The sequence below is a fragment of the Varanus komodoensis genome, unplaced genomic scaffold (assembly GCF_004798865.1).
Source record: "Varanus komodoensis strain SLA01 unplaced genomic scaffold, ASM479886v1 scaffold15, whole genome shotgun sequence".
Classification (NCBI taxonomy): Eukaryota; Metazoa; Chordata; class Lepidosauria; order Squamata; family Varanidae; genus Varanus; species Varanus komodoensis.
The window spans coordinates 9,029,360-9,046,940 of record NW_025335440.1 but is presented as its reverse complement, the minus strand read 5'-3'; the positions used below and the strand labels follow the sequence as shown (position 1 = coordinate 9,046,940).

Below are 17,581 nucleotides of genomic sequence, written 5' to 3'. Positions count from 1 at the left end.
GGAATTGGAGTTGTGAGAGCTTTAACCACTGCAGTTGGAGCTTTCATAGAATCATATAGTAGCAAAGTTGGAAGGGGCCATGAAGGCCATCCAGTCCACCCCCCTGCTGTTGCAGGACACCACGTTACACCATCCCACTCAGATGGCTGTCCAGTTTCTTTTGAATGTCTCCAGTGGGGGAGAGCCCCCCACCTCTCCAGGCAGCCGGTTCCACTGCCGTATTGCTCTGACAGTGAGGAAGCTTTTCCTGATGTCCAGCCTGAACCTGGGTTGTTGCAATTTGACTTGATTACTCGGTGTCCTACATTCTGGCATCAGCAAGAGGAGATCTTGACCTTCCTCTTTGTGACAGCGTTTGAGGTACTTGACCATGTCCCCCCTCAGCCTTCTCTACTCAGGGCTAAACACGCCCATTTCTTTCTGGATATGTTGTGCTACAAATCCCAAAATGCAGAGGGATAAAAATCCAATTAATAGTAGTAATATGTAGCTGGAGAAGTTGGAGAAGGTTGACTGCTCCTCAAAATGGGTGGGAAAAGGCGAACTTGAGCACAGGTGCACAGTTCAAAGGAAGGATGTACCTTTGGCATAGGTGTTGCTTTCCATATTGCCCAAGCTGTAAGTGAACTCGGCATCTCTTGGTGGGAGAGCTGCTTGGATTTACAGCCGTCAGTGCAGGTTTACGGACTCATCATCCCAGTGTGATTTGAGGAAAGAGGTCCGGAAGAGCAGCAGAGTGGCGTCTGAGTTCATTAGTTCTGTAGAGGAACTTCAAAGGGACATGAGATGAAGATGAAGAGAGGCAAGAGGAAGTCAAGAAGAAAGAGTCAAGGCAGAGGAGAGGGATAAGGGAGGTGTGAGTAGAAAATCAAGGTGTTCTTGAAACTGTGGGAAACCTCGGGCTTTTGGAAGAGAAGTAGCACATGGGAGCAAGCATCGGATCCAAGGTGGACTTGTCAATTAAGAGGAAGAGAACCACGAAGAATGATGAAGTGTTGTAAGCGATTGGCTCTGCAAAAGAAAGGACTGCCCCGAAGGCTTGGTTTTGCAGCACTGTTTGCTGGGAAGGGGAGGGCATTGATCCATTCTAATTAGTTCAGAAACAATTTTCAATCTGCTTGTGGTACATTATTAAACTGGTACCATAAAATTCTGACACAGATGGTTTATTTAGCTATCAGTCACTACAAAACACCTTAATCGGTCGTCTAAAGCCACTTTTGTATAATGAAAGCGACTTGAAGTGCAGTTTTATCACGTTGCTGTGGAGGAAGAGAGAGGTGATGTTGGCTGGCAGCCCTTCTCGCCTTACATTTTCCTACAAGAGGCCCTGACTGCATTATAGTGATCAAGGAAACAAAATAGACAACATTCCAGGAGTGTCTTGAGGGATGAGGAATTAATGTAGAATAATAAATCTTTGTGGCTCATGCAGTGAACTGGGCCTCACCAAAGAGAGAGAGAGAGAGAGAGAGAGAAGCTAAGTCACCTGCTAGTCCAATCTAAGGTCAAAGTTTTCCCCAACTTTGGGTGTAAACTGAGGTCAAATGTGGGCCCACATGGATGCATTCAGCATGCAGGTGGGAAAGTGTGTGCAAACAGAAGCTCTCGGGCAAAGTTCAGCAGGCGAATGAGTGAAGTGTAGTGGTTAAGAGCATGGGACTGGGTCTCAGGTGAACTGGGTTCTAGTCCTCTGTTCAGCCATGGAGCCCACTGGGTGACTCTGGGCCAGTCAGAAGTTTTTCAGCCCAACCTTCCTTGCAGGTGTTGTGGAGGTAAGATGCAGGGCAGGAAGAGAATGATGTAAGCGTCTTTGAGTGCTTAAAAAAAGAAACAGAAAGGTCTGGATGTAAATTTTGAAAATAAATACATGTGGGCCCCTGCAACCCTCTTGATCTGAGTGCTGTCCTCCTCTCCCGAAGGCCGAAGAACATTTCCCCGGAGCTACGTTCCTCCAGAGAACCTGTTCCAGCTTCTGCCATCCAGCCGGACAAAGAGCTTTAATGGAGACAACAAGCTGGTCACCTTGCGGTACGAGGAACGCGGGGGCAACAAATGGTGGCACAACTGTGACAAAATCTTCCAAGGCTTCGGCTCCTCTCCTGCGAAGACGAGGAACAGTAAGTTGCCTCCCTGTAGGTTGCCGTTGGGTGCGAGGGCCTGCGCCATCTGCAGATTCCTGCACGTGGCTTCACGTTTGCAACATGAGGGCTTAAAACATGCGCAGTGTTCTCAGGCCGCATGGAAATGAGCGGTTTGTTAATCTCTATGCTCTGAGGGAAATGTGCAGTTTTGGAAACATACGCAAGTTTGATTAATTTCAGCGCTGCTTCTACCTTCCCCTAGCCGTTCATTTTACAAGTTTTCCTATTCATGCAGAATGAGCAGCAAATGCAAACATTCACGAAGAGCAGTGAGCTGATGCTCACGGGATCTGGGTGAATCCCAGGATTGAGCCTTTGCCCATCCCCACTGGTAGACACGAAAGAGATTTGGAGACTGGGTTTTTGTGGATTTGGGGGCATGCGAGCCATTCTCCTGATGCTATTTCTGCCTTCCCTCTAGCACTGCAAGCTCCAGTGAATTGGAGGCTGGGGAAGCTGCTGGGCCGGGGTGCCTTTGGGGAAGTCTACCTTTGCTACGATGTTGATACTGGCCGAGAGCTCTCTGTAAAACAGGTCCCTTTTGACCCTGACAGCCAAGAGACGAGCAAAGTAAGTATGGGAACAAGAGAGGATGAAGTGTACCTTCACCCCAAATGTATATATGTACACATACACGCTTGTACACAAGCAGAGAGAGAGGACAGCTAGGTTCTTTCCGGAGTCGTTTATTTTTATCATGAAATGTACATACTACTCTTCCAGCAGAAAATACTTCTTGCAAGTGTTGCATAAAAATAAAATACAGTAAAACATGAAATGATGCATCCTTTACCCTCCTAGCATCTCATTGGCTTCTCCTTCAAGCACAAGAAACCAGAAATCCTCCATCTGTGGTTGGTTGATCCAGACATCTGAAACATCGGGCTTGTCTTCTAAGTAAGCTGGAGCCATGAGCCAGCAACAAACCAGGGCTTACAATCATGGCTTGACTGGGGCGTGGCAAAGGCAGAATGCCACGCCCACTTGTCGGAGGAGCCAATCAGGAGCCATGAGCCAGTGTGCTGGGCCTTAATGCCAGGTGCCCTTGGCTTACTGGGGCAGCTGAATGCAGCCAATACTGTTAAAACTTAATAAAAACCAGATGGCAGAATGAAACAACAGGCACCCAGAAAACAGGTGAACATTTTCGCAGCGGCATCAAAGGATTGACAGGCAGTTGACTCACCTTTGCTAAGCTGGAAAGGCGGAGGCCTGCAGCCGGATGGGTGGCCACATGTGGAAGTGGTTGGACTCGGGGGCCTGAAAGGCCTCTTCCAACTCTACTATTCTATTCTAAAATGACAGGAATGTTTTTAAAAGGTATTTGGCCTTGGGCTAATACCCACATAGGTGCCAAGTAAGTCACCCTGCAGTGGAGATTCCACACCCGGATGCCAAAACAGAAAGACCTCTCTTCCCCATCCCTGATCCCTAGTCGTCATCTGTCTTGCCACAGGTGGGGAAAACACCTGGAGAAGAGCCCCGGGTGTCAGTCTGGGGGACTGGGTGGATTGTCACTGGCCTGCTACGCCCACAGGGAACTTTCCGAGTGAGCCGTGCTCCCCATGCTGAGTTACGGGGAGCCCCATGATCTGTGCTGCAGGAGGAGGATGCAGGAGAATGGAGCTCCGGGACTTTTCGTTCCTCCAGAGCAGGAGCATGGACTGGGGTGCAGATGGGCCCTGGAGTGGCAGGCAGGAGAAGGAGGTGACAATGAGGCTTCCAAGTTTCACCGTTGTCTGGGGCAGAGTAGCTCAGAGGGAACCAGAGAACAAGGAAAGGGATCAAGCAGGGACTGGAAATGCCTCTCCTTTCCTTCTGTGTTATGTTTATTGTTTTGTAGCAGTGCTTCTGGGGTTTTGAAGAGAAGCTGGATTCTGAGACATCAGGATTTTCATGGCGTCCTTGATACCAGCTCTGTCTGCACCCTATGCCTTGCAGAACCTGGACATGCCCACAGGCCTTCCTCTTCCCTCTGTAGCCGTTTCCTCCTCCTCCTCCTCCTCTTCATCTTAATCATCTTCATCTTATTTTTTGTCTATTGCAGGAGGTGAATGCCTTAGAATGTGAGATCCAGCTGCTCAAAACCCTCCGCCATGAGCGGATAGTTCAGTATTACGGCTGCTTGCGGGACCCGGAGGAGAGGAAGCTGTCCATCTTCGTGGAATACATGCCAGGGGTGAGCCAGAAACTGCCTGGGCCTGGATTAGGCTTGCAGTCTGTGGGGTCCAGCATTCCAGTCACACAGTGTCTAACCGGCTGCCCATAGGTGCAACAGGACCCTCCTGCCCATGTTCCCCAGCAACGAGTGTATGGAACCCCCCTGGAGACTTGTAGAAAGCACAGACCTTCAAAACCAGTGGTGCCTCCCAGAGGTGTTGGGATTTGCAGCTGGGAAGGCTCTGGACCGGGGTGAACATGCTAAATCCAGAGCCTGATTGTTCAGTGTAGCCCCCAACAAAGTGTTTATGTATTATTTACTGCCTAAACCCATTCTGGAGTGGCAAACAATGACATGTTCAAACGCGTGCCGTCTGTTAAAAACGTAAGTAATGAAAGGGTGGCTGGAGAGCTTCCTGAGAGAAACGTGTTTCCAGGGGGAGCTGGAAACCGTGCCATGTGGCCCTCCCCTGACTTCAGAGGGAAGGAGCTGCAGAGAAACAGACGGGCCACGTGGACGGCTTTTGGGGCACAAGTCCATGAGAAACCCTCAGGAGCAGGCCCTCTGGCAACTTCTCCACTGCCGCTCCCTTCCACACGTTTCCGTCCATGCCACCGTTCTCCTTCCACTGCCAGACTTGCACCCACAGCCTGTGCCCTCTGGCCTGTGCCCTCTCCACTCTCCCCATCTCAAAACAGCTTGAAAGTGCTCCTCTTCCCGCAAGCAGGAGCACTGCCGGGACCCAGTCTGATTTGGAGCAGATCTTGGCAGTGGACACGGGAACCATGGGCAATGCAGCATTTTCTGCAGGTCAGCCCAGTTCGATGGTGCCCTCGCGGGGGTTCCCCCCACCCCGTGTTCCGCTCTGGACTCTGCAGGTGTGTGTTGTGCTTTCGGTAGAACAAGGAGAACCTTCATCTTCTTGCCACAGGAAAGCCAAGGGCTGGTAGAAATGCTTGCGTTCAGAGTATTGTAAGATTGGGAACCTTTTTGCTGACAAGGACCACAGTTTCTCCTGCGATGGAGCGGACTGTCATCTGTCCTAGTCTGCGCGCCAAAAGTGGACCACTTAACCCCCAATATCATGGGGTGTGTGTGTGTGTGTGTGTTCAGCTGTCCCAGGGCAGCTTTCTTCAAAAGCAAAAAAAAATAAAATAAAATGAAGGGTATACACATATGCCTATTTATTGCATATGTGTTTCCTTTAAAAAGGTCCTACGTAATGCGCCAGTAGTGTTGTCCTGTGGTTTAAAGATAATTTCCTTACTCATTCATTTAAATCATGCTTACCACGGTACACAGTGTTCACTTTCTCCAGCCCTACAGCTCACAGCTCCTGGCTTTTGAAAGCATGGAAAGGAGAAAATATTGTATTGTTACTGCATAGTATCTGCACGTCCCCAGTGAGCTCGTTTTGGCTAAACTGGAACAACTGGGCCAGCTGTGGCAGGACGTGGCTCGCACCAACATCGCCTTCTTTCTGGCCATACTTTGCACCCTGATCTCAGCATTACATTTCCTTTGGAAAGTTTTGGGGTTTCCTGTGTGTGAATGGGCTGCACGGTGTCATCGGCTCCCTCTTTCCTCCTCCACTGACAACAAAAATGTATAGAAAAACAGTGTTGCTTTTTCACTCGGGTACTATCACCGCAGGACTTTTCCATTTTAACTCCAGCCTTTAAGCACATCGGGGCTTTTGTGTATCACGGGGTGCAGAACCCCAGCTCCGAGGGCCAAATGTGGCCCTTTTGGGGTCCCAATCTTAGGAGGTTCCCCTGCCCAGGACTGCTTGTTTTCCCAGCTCTCGTGCGATTTTTCCCCATTCTAAGAGGTTGAAATAGCTCTCCTTAGGCTTCGTTCCTGTCAGAAGAAGAACTTTAAACTAAACGATGCGGACAATTTGAAGATTTTGGCGCTGCTGTTTTTGCCCTACAGCTGAAAGAGGTTTTGCCCCTCTGGTGGCTAGAATACCTGGCGCCAGGTAAAAAAAGACTTTATACTCTTTCCGGCGCCAGGTAAAGACCTTTTTATTCAACCATCATTTTAATAACTAAGGTTTTTGAATGTTCTAGGATCTGCATTTTCTATTTTATTCTCTTCCTCCTTTCTCTGTTTCCCTTAGTTTCATGAAATGTTGTTTTATACTGATTTAATATTTACCATTTTAATTATTGTGAAAATTTTAAATCATTGTAAGCTGTCTGGAGCCGTTCGCCGGAAAGGACGGAATAGAAATGTTTTAAATGAATCAGGCAATCAATCTCGGAAGCATGGGTTCTTCAAAACGATCCGTCCAGGCAAACCTTCGCACGGCCTGCCCGCTGAGGCAGCTGCCTTGCCCTAAGGGCATCGTGCGCATGAGCAGGCCTGGCATTTTATTTATTTATCTTTATTTATTAAAACATTTTTATACCGCCCCATTCGCCGAAGCCTCGGGGCGGCTTACAACGTTAAGTTAAAAAATAATTATAACATTAAATTAAAAAATATACAAACATTAAGTTAAAATGCAAAAATAACAATATAAAATAAGTCGCCCTGGCCAGATAAAATCCAATAATATTAACAATTAAAATGCCGCTTAAATAAAAAGGTCTTTGCCTGGCGCCGAAAAACAAATAATGATGGCGCCAGGCGGACCTCTCTGGGGAGCGCGTTCCATAACTTAGGCGCCACCGCAGAGAAAGCCCTCCTCCGAGTACCCACCCTCCTGATTTCTTTCACGGAGGGTTCCCGGAGAAGGGCCTCTCCCGCAGATCTCAAGGGGCGGCCGGGCATATATGGATGTAAGCGCTCCTTCAGGTAACCTTCCCTGCCCAGCTGGCACAAGCCAGATCCTCCAGGCCATCAATGCATCCTTCACGTCTTCACCGTCAACACAGACTGCAGCTGTGCGAGACATCATGTATTTGCTGTGCGTGTTTCTGACCAGACGCTCGGAATCAGCTCCTTGCACACATAGAAAAACCTCGTTCGTCAACGAAGCCTTGTCCCCTTCGTTCTGCAGGGCTCTATCAAAGACCAGCTGAAGGCCTATGGGGCCCTAACGGAGAACGTGACCAGGAAGTACACCAGGCAGATCCTGCAGGGCGTTTTCTACCTTCACAGCAACATGATTGTACACAGAGATATTAAAGGTAGGAGACTTCGGCTTGGGTGGATGAGCTAAGGAGAAAAGAGCAAAGGTGCTCAAAATTCACGGAGCCCAGGAGCATTTTACATAAACCAAGAAGACCTGTTGCAAAACCTGAGCATAATATTGGTACCAAAAAGGAGCTAATGTGTATAATCTATTGGCTTTCAGGCCTAACCGCCTGTGGCCCTTGGCTGAGCTGTTGCTGCAACGCGCTTAATCGAAACAAGGTTTTAATTGTCAAAGGGGAAGAGTCAGCCATAGACTGCTGAAAGAAATGAAGCTGCTGTGCGGGGAGTCGAAGGTTTGCTCAGAACCCCTACAGCTGGCTATTCTCAGGGTGGGGGCTGCATGCTGTTGGACGACAGCAGAGACAGTATACTGGGGAGATGCAGCTGTTGAGTTTGGAATTACCACCATTCATGAACCTCTCAGGGTGCAGAACCACATTCTGTTTTGGGCTACATTCTGGTGCTGGGTGGAGCCAAACTCAACGAAGGCAAGACTATTAGCATGTTTTAATATAGATATATGGATTTGTATATATCCAAAGCATATAAAATGCACTTAACCTTCTGGCCATGTCAACAAAAGCAGACCAAATATCCAAAAAACTCTCTGAAAGCAGCCTATATAGGCCACCTAATCAGATATTGGAAGCGCTCAAAGGACTTCAATCCGTTGCATTATAAGAAATGATTCTACCAATTTATTCTGCCAATTTTGTCATATTGGCCTTTTAGCCGTCAAAGGGCACAGAGAATCCATTTCCCCTTCCGTTTGTTAATTTCTATCAGGCAGGTCAATAGAAACGAGTTTGCACATTAGTGGATATTGAAGGCTGTTCCAGTACAAAAGGTGTCTTGCGTAACGCTTTCCAAAAGGAACCAACTACTGGACATGGCAAAACACCACCTGCCAGCATTCAGCCAACTTAGACATGCCCCTATTAAAGAGATGTTGCTGAGTCCAATATATATGGGCCGTTTCCCCTTTTTTCGGCTGAATAGGATGCCGTGTAGGGTCCCCAGATGCAACTGCCAGACACGGAAACCTCCCATTAGGCTGTTTGGGGTGGTGTCCGTAGCATGTCTTCCAATTCTCAAATGCCCCCCGTGGTCACAGCAGCCTTGGCAACCCCAACCCAAGTGTTTCCCACCAGGAACTAAGGCTACGAAGAGCCACTGCAACCTTTAGGGTGGGGAAAGGTGCACAAAAGATGGGAATCCACCGCACGGTGGGGGGTTGTGGGAAAGCAGGGCTGGTGGAGCAGGTGGGGCCCTCCAGGAGAGCTGACGTTCCGCATCCTCTCTCTATGTTATTCCGTCTCGAGTCCTGGGTACCAGCATTCTTGGAGAAAGAGGGCTTATTTTGTTCAGCAGCCTTCAGGAATATCATTATGGCGGACTTGCTGGCTTCCGGTTTCAGAAGTCCTTTCTTCTTAGGCCATTTCTTACCTCCCCAGGGGCCAACATTTTGAGAGATTCTGCTGGGAACGTGAAACTGGGAGACTTTGGGGCCAGCAAGCGCATCCAGACCATCTGCATGTCCGGAACGGGGATGAAATCTGTCACGGGGACTCCATATTGGATGAGCCCCGAGGTGATCAGTGGGGAAGGATACGGACGGAAGGCGGACGTGTGGTAAGCGGTGTCCCTCGCTGAGGCCGGGGTGGGGGTGGCGTTGCTGAAATGGTTGGGGTTCTTACACTTTGTGTAGCAAGGCAGCCCACCCTGGCAACTGGCCACAGAGGGCTGGTGGTTAGCAGGCCACAGCGTGCCAGACAGCTGATAGGGTGTCCCATGGCTTGCCCGCTCCTCCTCCCACGAGCATCGTAGCAGATCCTGGGCAGAGACCAACCTGCCTTCCCTCTCCTGCCGTGGACATCAGGCCTTTTGCACTCACCGTGACTTCTTTTACTCCTCCTGGGTTGTTTCCCCAGAGACTGGAAAACACAATCTCAGGCTTGACAGCTCATGGCAGCCCCTTCTGAGTGCCCAAGTGACACAGTGCAGCAGGTGTCATGCATTTATCAGCCAATTTTTAAAAATGCGCCCTTTTGTTGTTTTAGTGATTACTGGTGCAAGTGCACAGTTGTTCGCACGAGTCCAAAGTCCCGTGCCTTGTTTGTGCCATGTCCAGGGGATCTTTGTTGTCAGTGTAGCAGACCAACTCCGAAGAGCATTATTTTTCAGTTTAGTTGGTCTTGACAGCTATCGAAAAGGCAAGCTGTCAAGAGGAATCAAAGCTGCAAGCAGTTTTTTGTCCAAACAGGATGCCTGCTGATCATCCCTTTCATAGTGAAGGCAGGGTTTGTTCTGAGTTGTGTTTTGTTCTTTGAACCAAGAGCTTCTCTGAGGGTCCTTTCATTTTTCCACCCTTTCCTGAAATTCTAGCTGCTCTGGAAGGTGGAGAAGTGACAGCACCCTCGTTTTGTGAGAGCTGTCCAGTGTGACTCCAGCTGTCAAAACTCTGCTTCCTTTTTAAAGGGAATTTTTGACAGCACTCACCATGTTTTTTTCCCCAAAGGGACTTGCGCAGCTTAATTTTACCTCTTTCAGAATCCTGTTGGATCCTTTTTTCATACATGTAGTGAATTATAGCTAGCAAATCACATAGTGCCTCAGGGATTGTGACTTAAATATGAGTCTGAACTTGGAAGCTGAGAACCCACGTGCTGAGAGATCATTAATGTAGCAGCCTGTATTGCCATCAGTGTGTTGACTCGAGGATGTCAAACCTGATATAAACCCTGCAATGACAATTCCCTTCTGTTGACAAACCAGTTTTTCTCCAACTCACTTTCCTTACGTGATTTTTGGGAGGGAAAAATCAGACAAGAGCAGGATCCGATGTGTGTTTAGACTGCAAAATGCAGCCTACAACTCCCAGCCACAGTAGCTGAGGCTGGGAGTTGCACCCCTTTTTCCATCCAAGCACGAATCGGCATGTGCCCAAAGTCCCTCTCCTATGCCGAAAAGTGCTTTAGAAAGCACAGTAGTTCTGTCGCAGTGGCCCTGGACTCTTCCTAGTCTAATTCCGCCCTTGCTTTGCTGCAGGAGCGTGGGCTGCACTGTGGTTGAGATGTTGACCGAGAAGCCCCCCTGGGCGGAATTTGAAGCCATGGCCGCCATTTTCAAGATTGCCACGCAGCCCACAAAGCCCCAGCTTCCAGACGGCGTTTCGGATTACTGTCGCAGCTTTCTCAAGTTGATCTTCGTGGAGGAGAAGCGGAGACCCACGGCGGAAGACCTTCTGAGGCACACTTTCGTGAGCTTTAGCCTCTAGCAGGCCTCCCCGTGGGCGCGAACGAAAGACCAAAGGTTCCCACAATAACGGTGGAGTGCGCAACCAAAAAGACTCGCACACTTCTAAATTCAACCTCAGTCTCTTGTATGGGTTATTCTCATATGTGCTGCCATTGTTGTCAGTCATGCCGTGTCGGACACTCCGCTGCGCTGCACTTTCCGCCATTTTGACTTTGTGGTGTCTGCGAGATGGAAAGACCTTAAGAATGGAGGTGCTGCTAGCAATAGGCAGAAAAATAGCGAAAGGGGCAACATTCGCACTACAGAACTGGCTTTGTCCGTCCTTGTTGCCAGACAGGTGGCCCTTGCAGTGGAACCCGGGATGAAGCACAGAGAAAGAAAATCCAGCTCAAAAAGCAGTGGCGCATGCCCACTGCCCTCCGAAAAGGGAGAAGCCATGATGAAGAGCAGGAAGTCCGGTGCACATAAAACTTACCTGTTGGGAGCAAAAGAACAAAGAGGGTTGTTTTGTATCTTGGGTGGTCGTTACAATCGGAGGGTGGGGGAGACAATGATCTCACCCCACACGTTCGAGTCAGGGATATGACTGCAAAGGGATCGTGTTGAACAGAACACTACAAAAACATGGAGCTGTGTGTATTCCTCCAGAGATATTTCTCTGTCCTTGGGCCAAAAAGGAGAATCCGTGATTTCCAATCCAGCTATAATGGAAATATTTGCTAGCCCTTTGTTTAGATGTTGGTGGGATGGCACCTGCCCCATTCCGCTCCTGCTCTGTACCTGAAGGAACGGGCTGCTGAGGAATATGGACACTTCTGCCTGGCTCTGCCATCATAGGCATTAAGCGCCCGGAGAACTTTTAGTTTCCCTTGCGGAGGTGGTCCAAAGCACTTTCCCAATGTGGAAGTAACATTTTAACATTCACTGCCAGAGCTGCAACGTTTCGTTGCAGAGTGGGCAGCTGATGAGGCCCCCCATACCTGTTTTTTTCATATACCTCCCAGTCACTACAATGGCCACAACCTTGTTTCCTCTCCTCAGCCCACCGAGCTGTCATGAAATTTGGCTGGGAAAAAGAGTGCGTCATCCCTTCTTGTGAGACACCGGCCACACGGGCATGGTTGCATAACTTTTTTAAAGATGAACATTCATGCAGATTTAGTGGAATGGGTTGATAATCAGCTAAATTCGTAGAACTGAGTAAGATTCCTTTAAGTGGGCGACGACTCTTCCCTTTACATGGGAAATGTCTTTTTTCATTGCCCAAGAGCAATATATCAGCCCCAGGTATGTCTTGATTGGTCCAAAATGCAGGAGAACCAGCGCACTGTCAGCCAGTCGAGGCAAAGAAAGTTGGCCTGGCAGCCGTTTTCTCTGTGGATCGATGCCACTGCATGCCGCTTTGGCAGGTCTTGGGAACAAGGCATGTTTGAACAGCCCTGTAGCCCTGTTCTGACACCAACCCCCCCCCCCAAAAAAACCCCCCACAATCCAGGTTCTGTATCAAGGTATAAACTAGATTCTGTGACCTCAGTTGTGCATTTTAAGCAGATGTGTGTGCTCGGCATAGATTTTGCTTCATTGCACCTTGTCTTCTCCACCCAGGGTAGAAGCAGCACCTCAAAACATTGCTTAAGTTTCTCTGTGCTCTCTGCATTTGAGACTCCATCAAGCAATGGACATGCATTTTCTGGATCATCTTGAAAGTCACAGAGACCAAAACAAGAAAGACTTCTCTGGATGCTGAATTTTGTACCAGTTGCCTTTTGGTTTTTTGGTTTTTAATTTGCACAGTGCACTTGAACAGAAGCTGCACGCAGCTGGTCCTGGCCAAGGCTGCAGTTTATATGCCATTTATTTTAATGGATATGGATCGTGCCATAAATTCACTTCAGCTAGGGACTGACACTCTTGTAAAGCAGATAGGATGCAAAAGGCCTTGACTTAAGGTGGAGCAAACCGAATTATCTTGACTTGAGAGGAACCCCTTGAACTTTTTGTTAACTTTCACTAGGTTCTTTAAGAAGAGTGATTCCTTGGTTACCATTTCCACACACGCACATTCCCCCTGACTAATTTGCAGAGTGCTGGTTTCAGTCCTTGCCATCTGGATTTAATTCTCAGTCCATAGGGAGTGTTTGGGGAAGTGTTAATGCAGGAGGATGGAAATGTCAGAAGGCGAATGCTTTTGCATGGGCAGGGCCATAACATGACCTACTTTTAAAAGATCTGTTTACAGAGTTTGTGAGACAGTGCCTGAGGCCTTGTTCATGCACTCAGGAGTCGGAGGTTATCAGTGGGCCTCTTGCCATCATTTACTGAACCCTTTCTGCACTGACCACACGTTTCCGTGTGTCAGCCGTATCTCTGCCATTCTTTTGAGTCGCTTGCAGCTTACTGGGCCCTTTGTGGTATGGTGGACTCTAGCCACGGAAAGAGAACCACCCAGTTCTCCTTTACAAGGTCACTTGCCCAAAGATGATCGAAGGGAAATGAAGGGGAAAGCCCTGATATTACCAGAGCTTTCTGCTTCTCTCTCAACTCACTTTTGTCTTCAATCCAACCCTTGAATGTAGGAGTAAAGGTTAAAATGAGCTGAAGGATCATTAAACCAAGATATCTGATTGCCTGAGGGCACAATCAGGCATGTTTAGACAGAAGGAAACCCAACAATTCCCAGCATCCTCCCAGCTGCTGGGGCATGCTGGGAGTTGTCAGAATTTTTCTGTCTAAACATGCAAGGGATTGTGCCCTGAACAGCCACTGCTTCAGCAGCAGCCTTTATCTTCCTCCACGTTCACTTTCTTCTTCTTTTTCTCCTTTTCTTTCGAATCTCATTCAGCTGACCTGGATCTTATGAAACATGGAGCTCTCTGAAGGGGTTCAGCGATCAATTGCCTAGAGTGGCGGTCCCTCCTGCTGTAGCATCCTGGGCCCTTCTCACCAATGTGTTTTTCTGACCTTCTCCCCCCCACCCTCCTGTTTATATGTAAATAGATGTGAATTATTCCTCAGGTGCCTTTGCTTCTATTTTATCACACTCTCTTGCGGTGATTCAGATGTACAGAAGAGAACAAGGCAGACAAAAGAACGAGGTTATAGGTTGGACCCAGACTTTGTCATACTTAGAATTGGCTCAGTGAAGTCAGTCGGGCTTAACTAACTAACTTAAATCCCATGTATTTCAAAGACTCTACTCTAAATATGACCGAGCCTCGATCCAAAGCAATGTATATACCCTGTACGTATTTTTAGAAAATGCATAGCTTATCCGGAGGGACAATCCTGCTATTTGGCAGGAATTCTGCTTTTGAAGGCATTGCAATCTCATTCGCAAGACTCTTCATCTTGTATATGGATTGTGATTTTGTTCTTCCTTGCACAGGAAAAAAGTGAACTTGTATATTGTCTTCACTTTCTAGATCTGCCCCTCAAACTGAATTCAGCGCATGCCACTTCACAGACCTTATCTGCACTCCCAATTTGAACTGACATAAAATTACATGAGTCACGGTTGGGTTTTTCCCCACAAGTTAGGAGAGTCAGTAGTTTGGCAAACTTGGGGAATGTTTGTTACAGGTGCTTTTACTTCACAGATCTACGATTCCAAGGGTTCCTTGACTGGCAGGCCGCTGCAGTTAAATCTGCCCCAAGTTTAGAGCACAATCCTATGCATGTTTAGACGGAAATAAAATCCCACAGCTCCCAGCAATCCCCAACCAACCATGTTGGGAGTTGTGCGACTTTTTCTGTCTGAGCATGCATAGAACCGTGCCCTTCCTTAAGTGCATAGTGTTGGTGCGCCCATGACCCTTACCGTTACCAGGCGCAAAAAGGCCATTGAACCAGTGCTCCACTCCAAACAGAAGGCAAGAGAGCTATTAGTCCTTCATAATGTTCACCCCCTGCATGTCAAATACGGAATGTGCAGCCATTCCCAGGGGCTGCCCCCAGTCCAAAATTAATCCTCCCGCACCCCCATTCTTACGATCAAAGAGGAGCACTCCAGGGTTCCTTTTCTGTAGTCATCCAAGTGGTACAAACCAAAATGGTTTTGGGGAGAAGTTGGGGTTTGAGTCTCTAATTGAGCAAGGTGGTCTCCTGTGAATTAGTCTGCAGGGGCAGCTATAAAAGTATATTTTGGGGGCTGGGAATAATACCGAATGAACTTGGTAATGAGCTCATTTTAAAGTATTGCGTTCTGAAACTTGACCTTTGGATGCCTTTCAAAATAGGGCCACTGTTGCCCCATACACTAAATGGCTTAAACAGTGTGGGATCTGGGCATAAGAAACTAGGCATCAGTGTTCAGGTTGAAAAGCAGGTGTCCGTGTTGCCGAGAATCAGAGCAGGCCAATGAGAAATTAACAAAGCCCATTTTGTTTCCATTAAAATCAGGAAGTATGCATTCATTTCCTGTACGTCTTAGCTGAGGGAAGGATGAAGTCTGCAACAGAGATGTGAGTTTTGCTCGCATACGTGCAAAGTACAATACCCCTTTGTACTGTTTGTGCAGTGATGTGTCTAAAAGCTCTCACCTCGACCCACCAGTAAGTAACGGGGCATTACGTGCTAAGCCAGACCATAAACAAACGATGCATGGGCTGCATGCAGAAACCTAGTTTTAAGACTGCCCACTTTTCAATCCCTTATCATAATATAAATACCACTGTTAAAGCTCTGTATTCTTGATAGGCTCATACTCTCCATGGTATGGATGATTTTAAATATTGTAAATTATTACAGCTCTAGAAGGATGTCGATAGGAAAGAAAAAAAGTTTCTGCTTTCTTGGGCATGTAAGACCCATCATTGAATGTACTTTGTTAAATGCTGTAAATGCTTTTATCTCCTCCCCTCCCTGATGCATGAAATAAAATATTTTTAAATTTTGTGGTAAGATGAGACTATTTCTTATTTTTAATAGAGAGAGAGAATAAGAAGGCATACTGATGCAGAGCGAAATGTTTCATTCTGGAAAAACCCATCATGTATGACTACTCATATCTGTATATTGATATTGAGCTCATATTGTTCAAAATCACGGGCAGGGGTAAGATAAAAACAAATTACTAAGACCAAAAATCACATCTTTCTCTTAGGAAAGCTGTAGGCTCTTCATTGCTGGTGGTAAGTTTTCAAAGGAACTTTCCAAAACACTGGGAAAATTTCCCCCTTGTGATCGTATATTGCTTTCGTTGTGGTTTGACCACCTTTGGGCCTCCCTGTTGCTGGTTGCATTTTGCAATAGGTCTGCTAGCCACCCCAGCTTTCATTCCAGTGGACTGTGGTCTTTCCTTTGTGGTCGCGATGGCATGAAACTCCCCATCTGCAAGAATGACTGAAATTCTCCAGGTTCATTAAAGGCTCAAAGGTGTCTTTGTGGACCAAAGCAGCCTTGTAAATAAACCTATCACAGTAAGCGGCGTACTGTGTTGATCGCTAGCTTGCCAACAGGATGTTCTCCTGCTACAATGCAGCCAGGTAGAAGACGTTCTCTTCCACCAGCCCACTGCCCCAGTCAGCATAGAATTTCTTGATGCCTTTCACAGCCAGACAAGCTGTTAAATACAAGGCTCAACAAGAGTTCACCAGATACATATAGTGCTACCTTCAAGTCCACAGAGACCTGTATCTGATAGATTGGCAAGTGCAGGTAGGACACAAACTCTGCTAACCATGAGATTCAGGGCCCTGCAATAAGGCAGATCTTCCTGTTCAGAGACCAAATGTACACAAGAAATGAAATGCTCGGCACAGCAAACGCAAGCACTTTGCAGCAACTTCAGAACTAATAATTATTGCGGCTGGTTTTCATTCATGTGCATATGGATCCTCTCCATTTCTGTGTAAGCGGAGGCCACGGTGCATCTTGCAATCTTAAAATGTCACCACCTTTGTTTTGGGCCATGTTTGTCCTAACAGACGAACCCAAGTACCCTTCTGAAAATGACAGCGGAACATGAGTGACAATAGGGCGCTTTCAACACTGCGTGGGTTCTACACATCATTTCCCTAGAATCATTGTGTTTCCCATTTTATGTGAGGAATCCCAGGAATTGGTTGCCAATTTTCATACGTCCCAAGATGTGGTGTGGTGCAAGCATGTACAGATGTGGATGCTTGATACTGAAACTTTGGCATCTTGCTGTTTCTGGTGGTGCTTTCAATGCAGTTTTTGTGTCTGGAACCCATGCTGTAAATGGGTTATAACATAATCTGGAGTGCAGCATGATTCCATGGTGCCCTAAGAGACAGCCACTTTGGTATCTCCTCCTTTGCCTGTATTGATAACCATTGCAAAGGTACTCTTTATGCTCATTTAACTCACACATACATGTCCGTGTGGGTGTGTTTTAAGTGACTGTCCGCCAGAAGGCTTTCATGTTGGAATGCTTGCATGTTTGTGATAATATTTTGTCAAAACGTGCCATCAAATCATCTCCAAGTTATGATAATCCTGTGATGAACCCCACCCCCTCAAAAGTCCTGCCCTGAGCTCAGCTCTAGTCAACTCAAGGGTTTGGCTTCTTTTATACAGTCAATCCACCTCATATTTGGACTTTTTCCTCTTCTGCTTCTCCTCTTCTTCCTCTTGACTTTCTCTTGCATGATTGTCTTTGCCTTCAGGCTCCTCACTGCCTGAAGTAAAACAGCCTCAGTTTAATCAGTTTGCTTCCAGGGCAAGTTTGGTTTGATTTGCTCTAGGACTCATTTGTCTTTCAGTTGGTCCAGGGTATTTGGAAAGCTCTCCTCCAGCACCATTAGAACATATCCATTCTCCTGTCAACTTTCTTCCCTGCCCAGCTTTTGCACCCATCCAACGTGATTAGGAATACAGTAGCGTGGAGGAGCTTGACCTTGGTCTCCACTGA

At 47.4% G+C, this 17,581-nt stretch overlaps 1 protein-coding gene across 2 annotated transcripts in view; it reads left to right on the top strand.

Moving 5' to 3' along the window:
- The window catches only part of LOC123020993 (mitogen-activated protein kinase kinase kinase 3-like), a 103,913-nt gene extending 88,307 nt beyond the window's left edge, over nt 1–15,606 (top strand). For both annotated transcript variants that reach the window (XM_044425338.1, XM_044425337.1), the window contains exons 12-17: nt 1,923–2,120; nt 2,566–2,714; nt 4,192–4,323; nt 7,313–7,442; nt 8,904–9,081; nt 10,498–15,606. In XM_044425338.1, the coding sequence (XP_044281273.1) occupies nt 1,923–2,120; nt 2,566–2,714; nt 4,192–4,323; nt 7,313–7,442; nt 8,904–9,081; nt 10,498–10,726 (1,016 nt within the window). In that variant the 3' untranslated portion in view covers nt 10,727–15,606. The remainder of the gene's footprint in view (nt 1–1,922; nt 2,121–2,565; nt 2,715–4,191; nt 4,324–7,312; nt 7,443–8,903; nt 9,082–10,497) is intronic.
- Nucleotides 15,607–17,581: the final 1,975 nt, after the last annotated feature.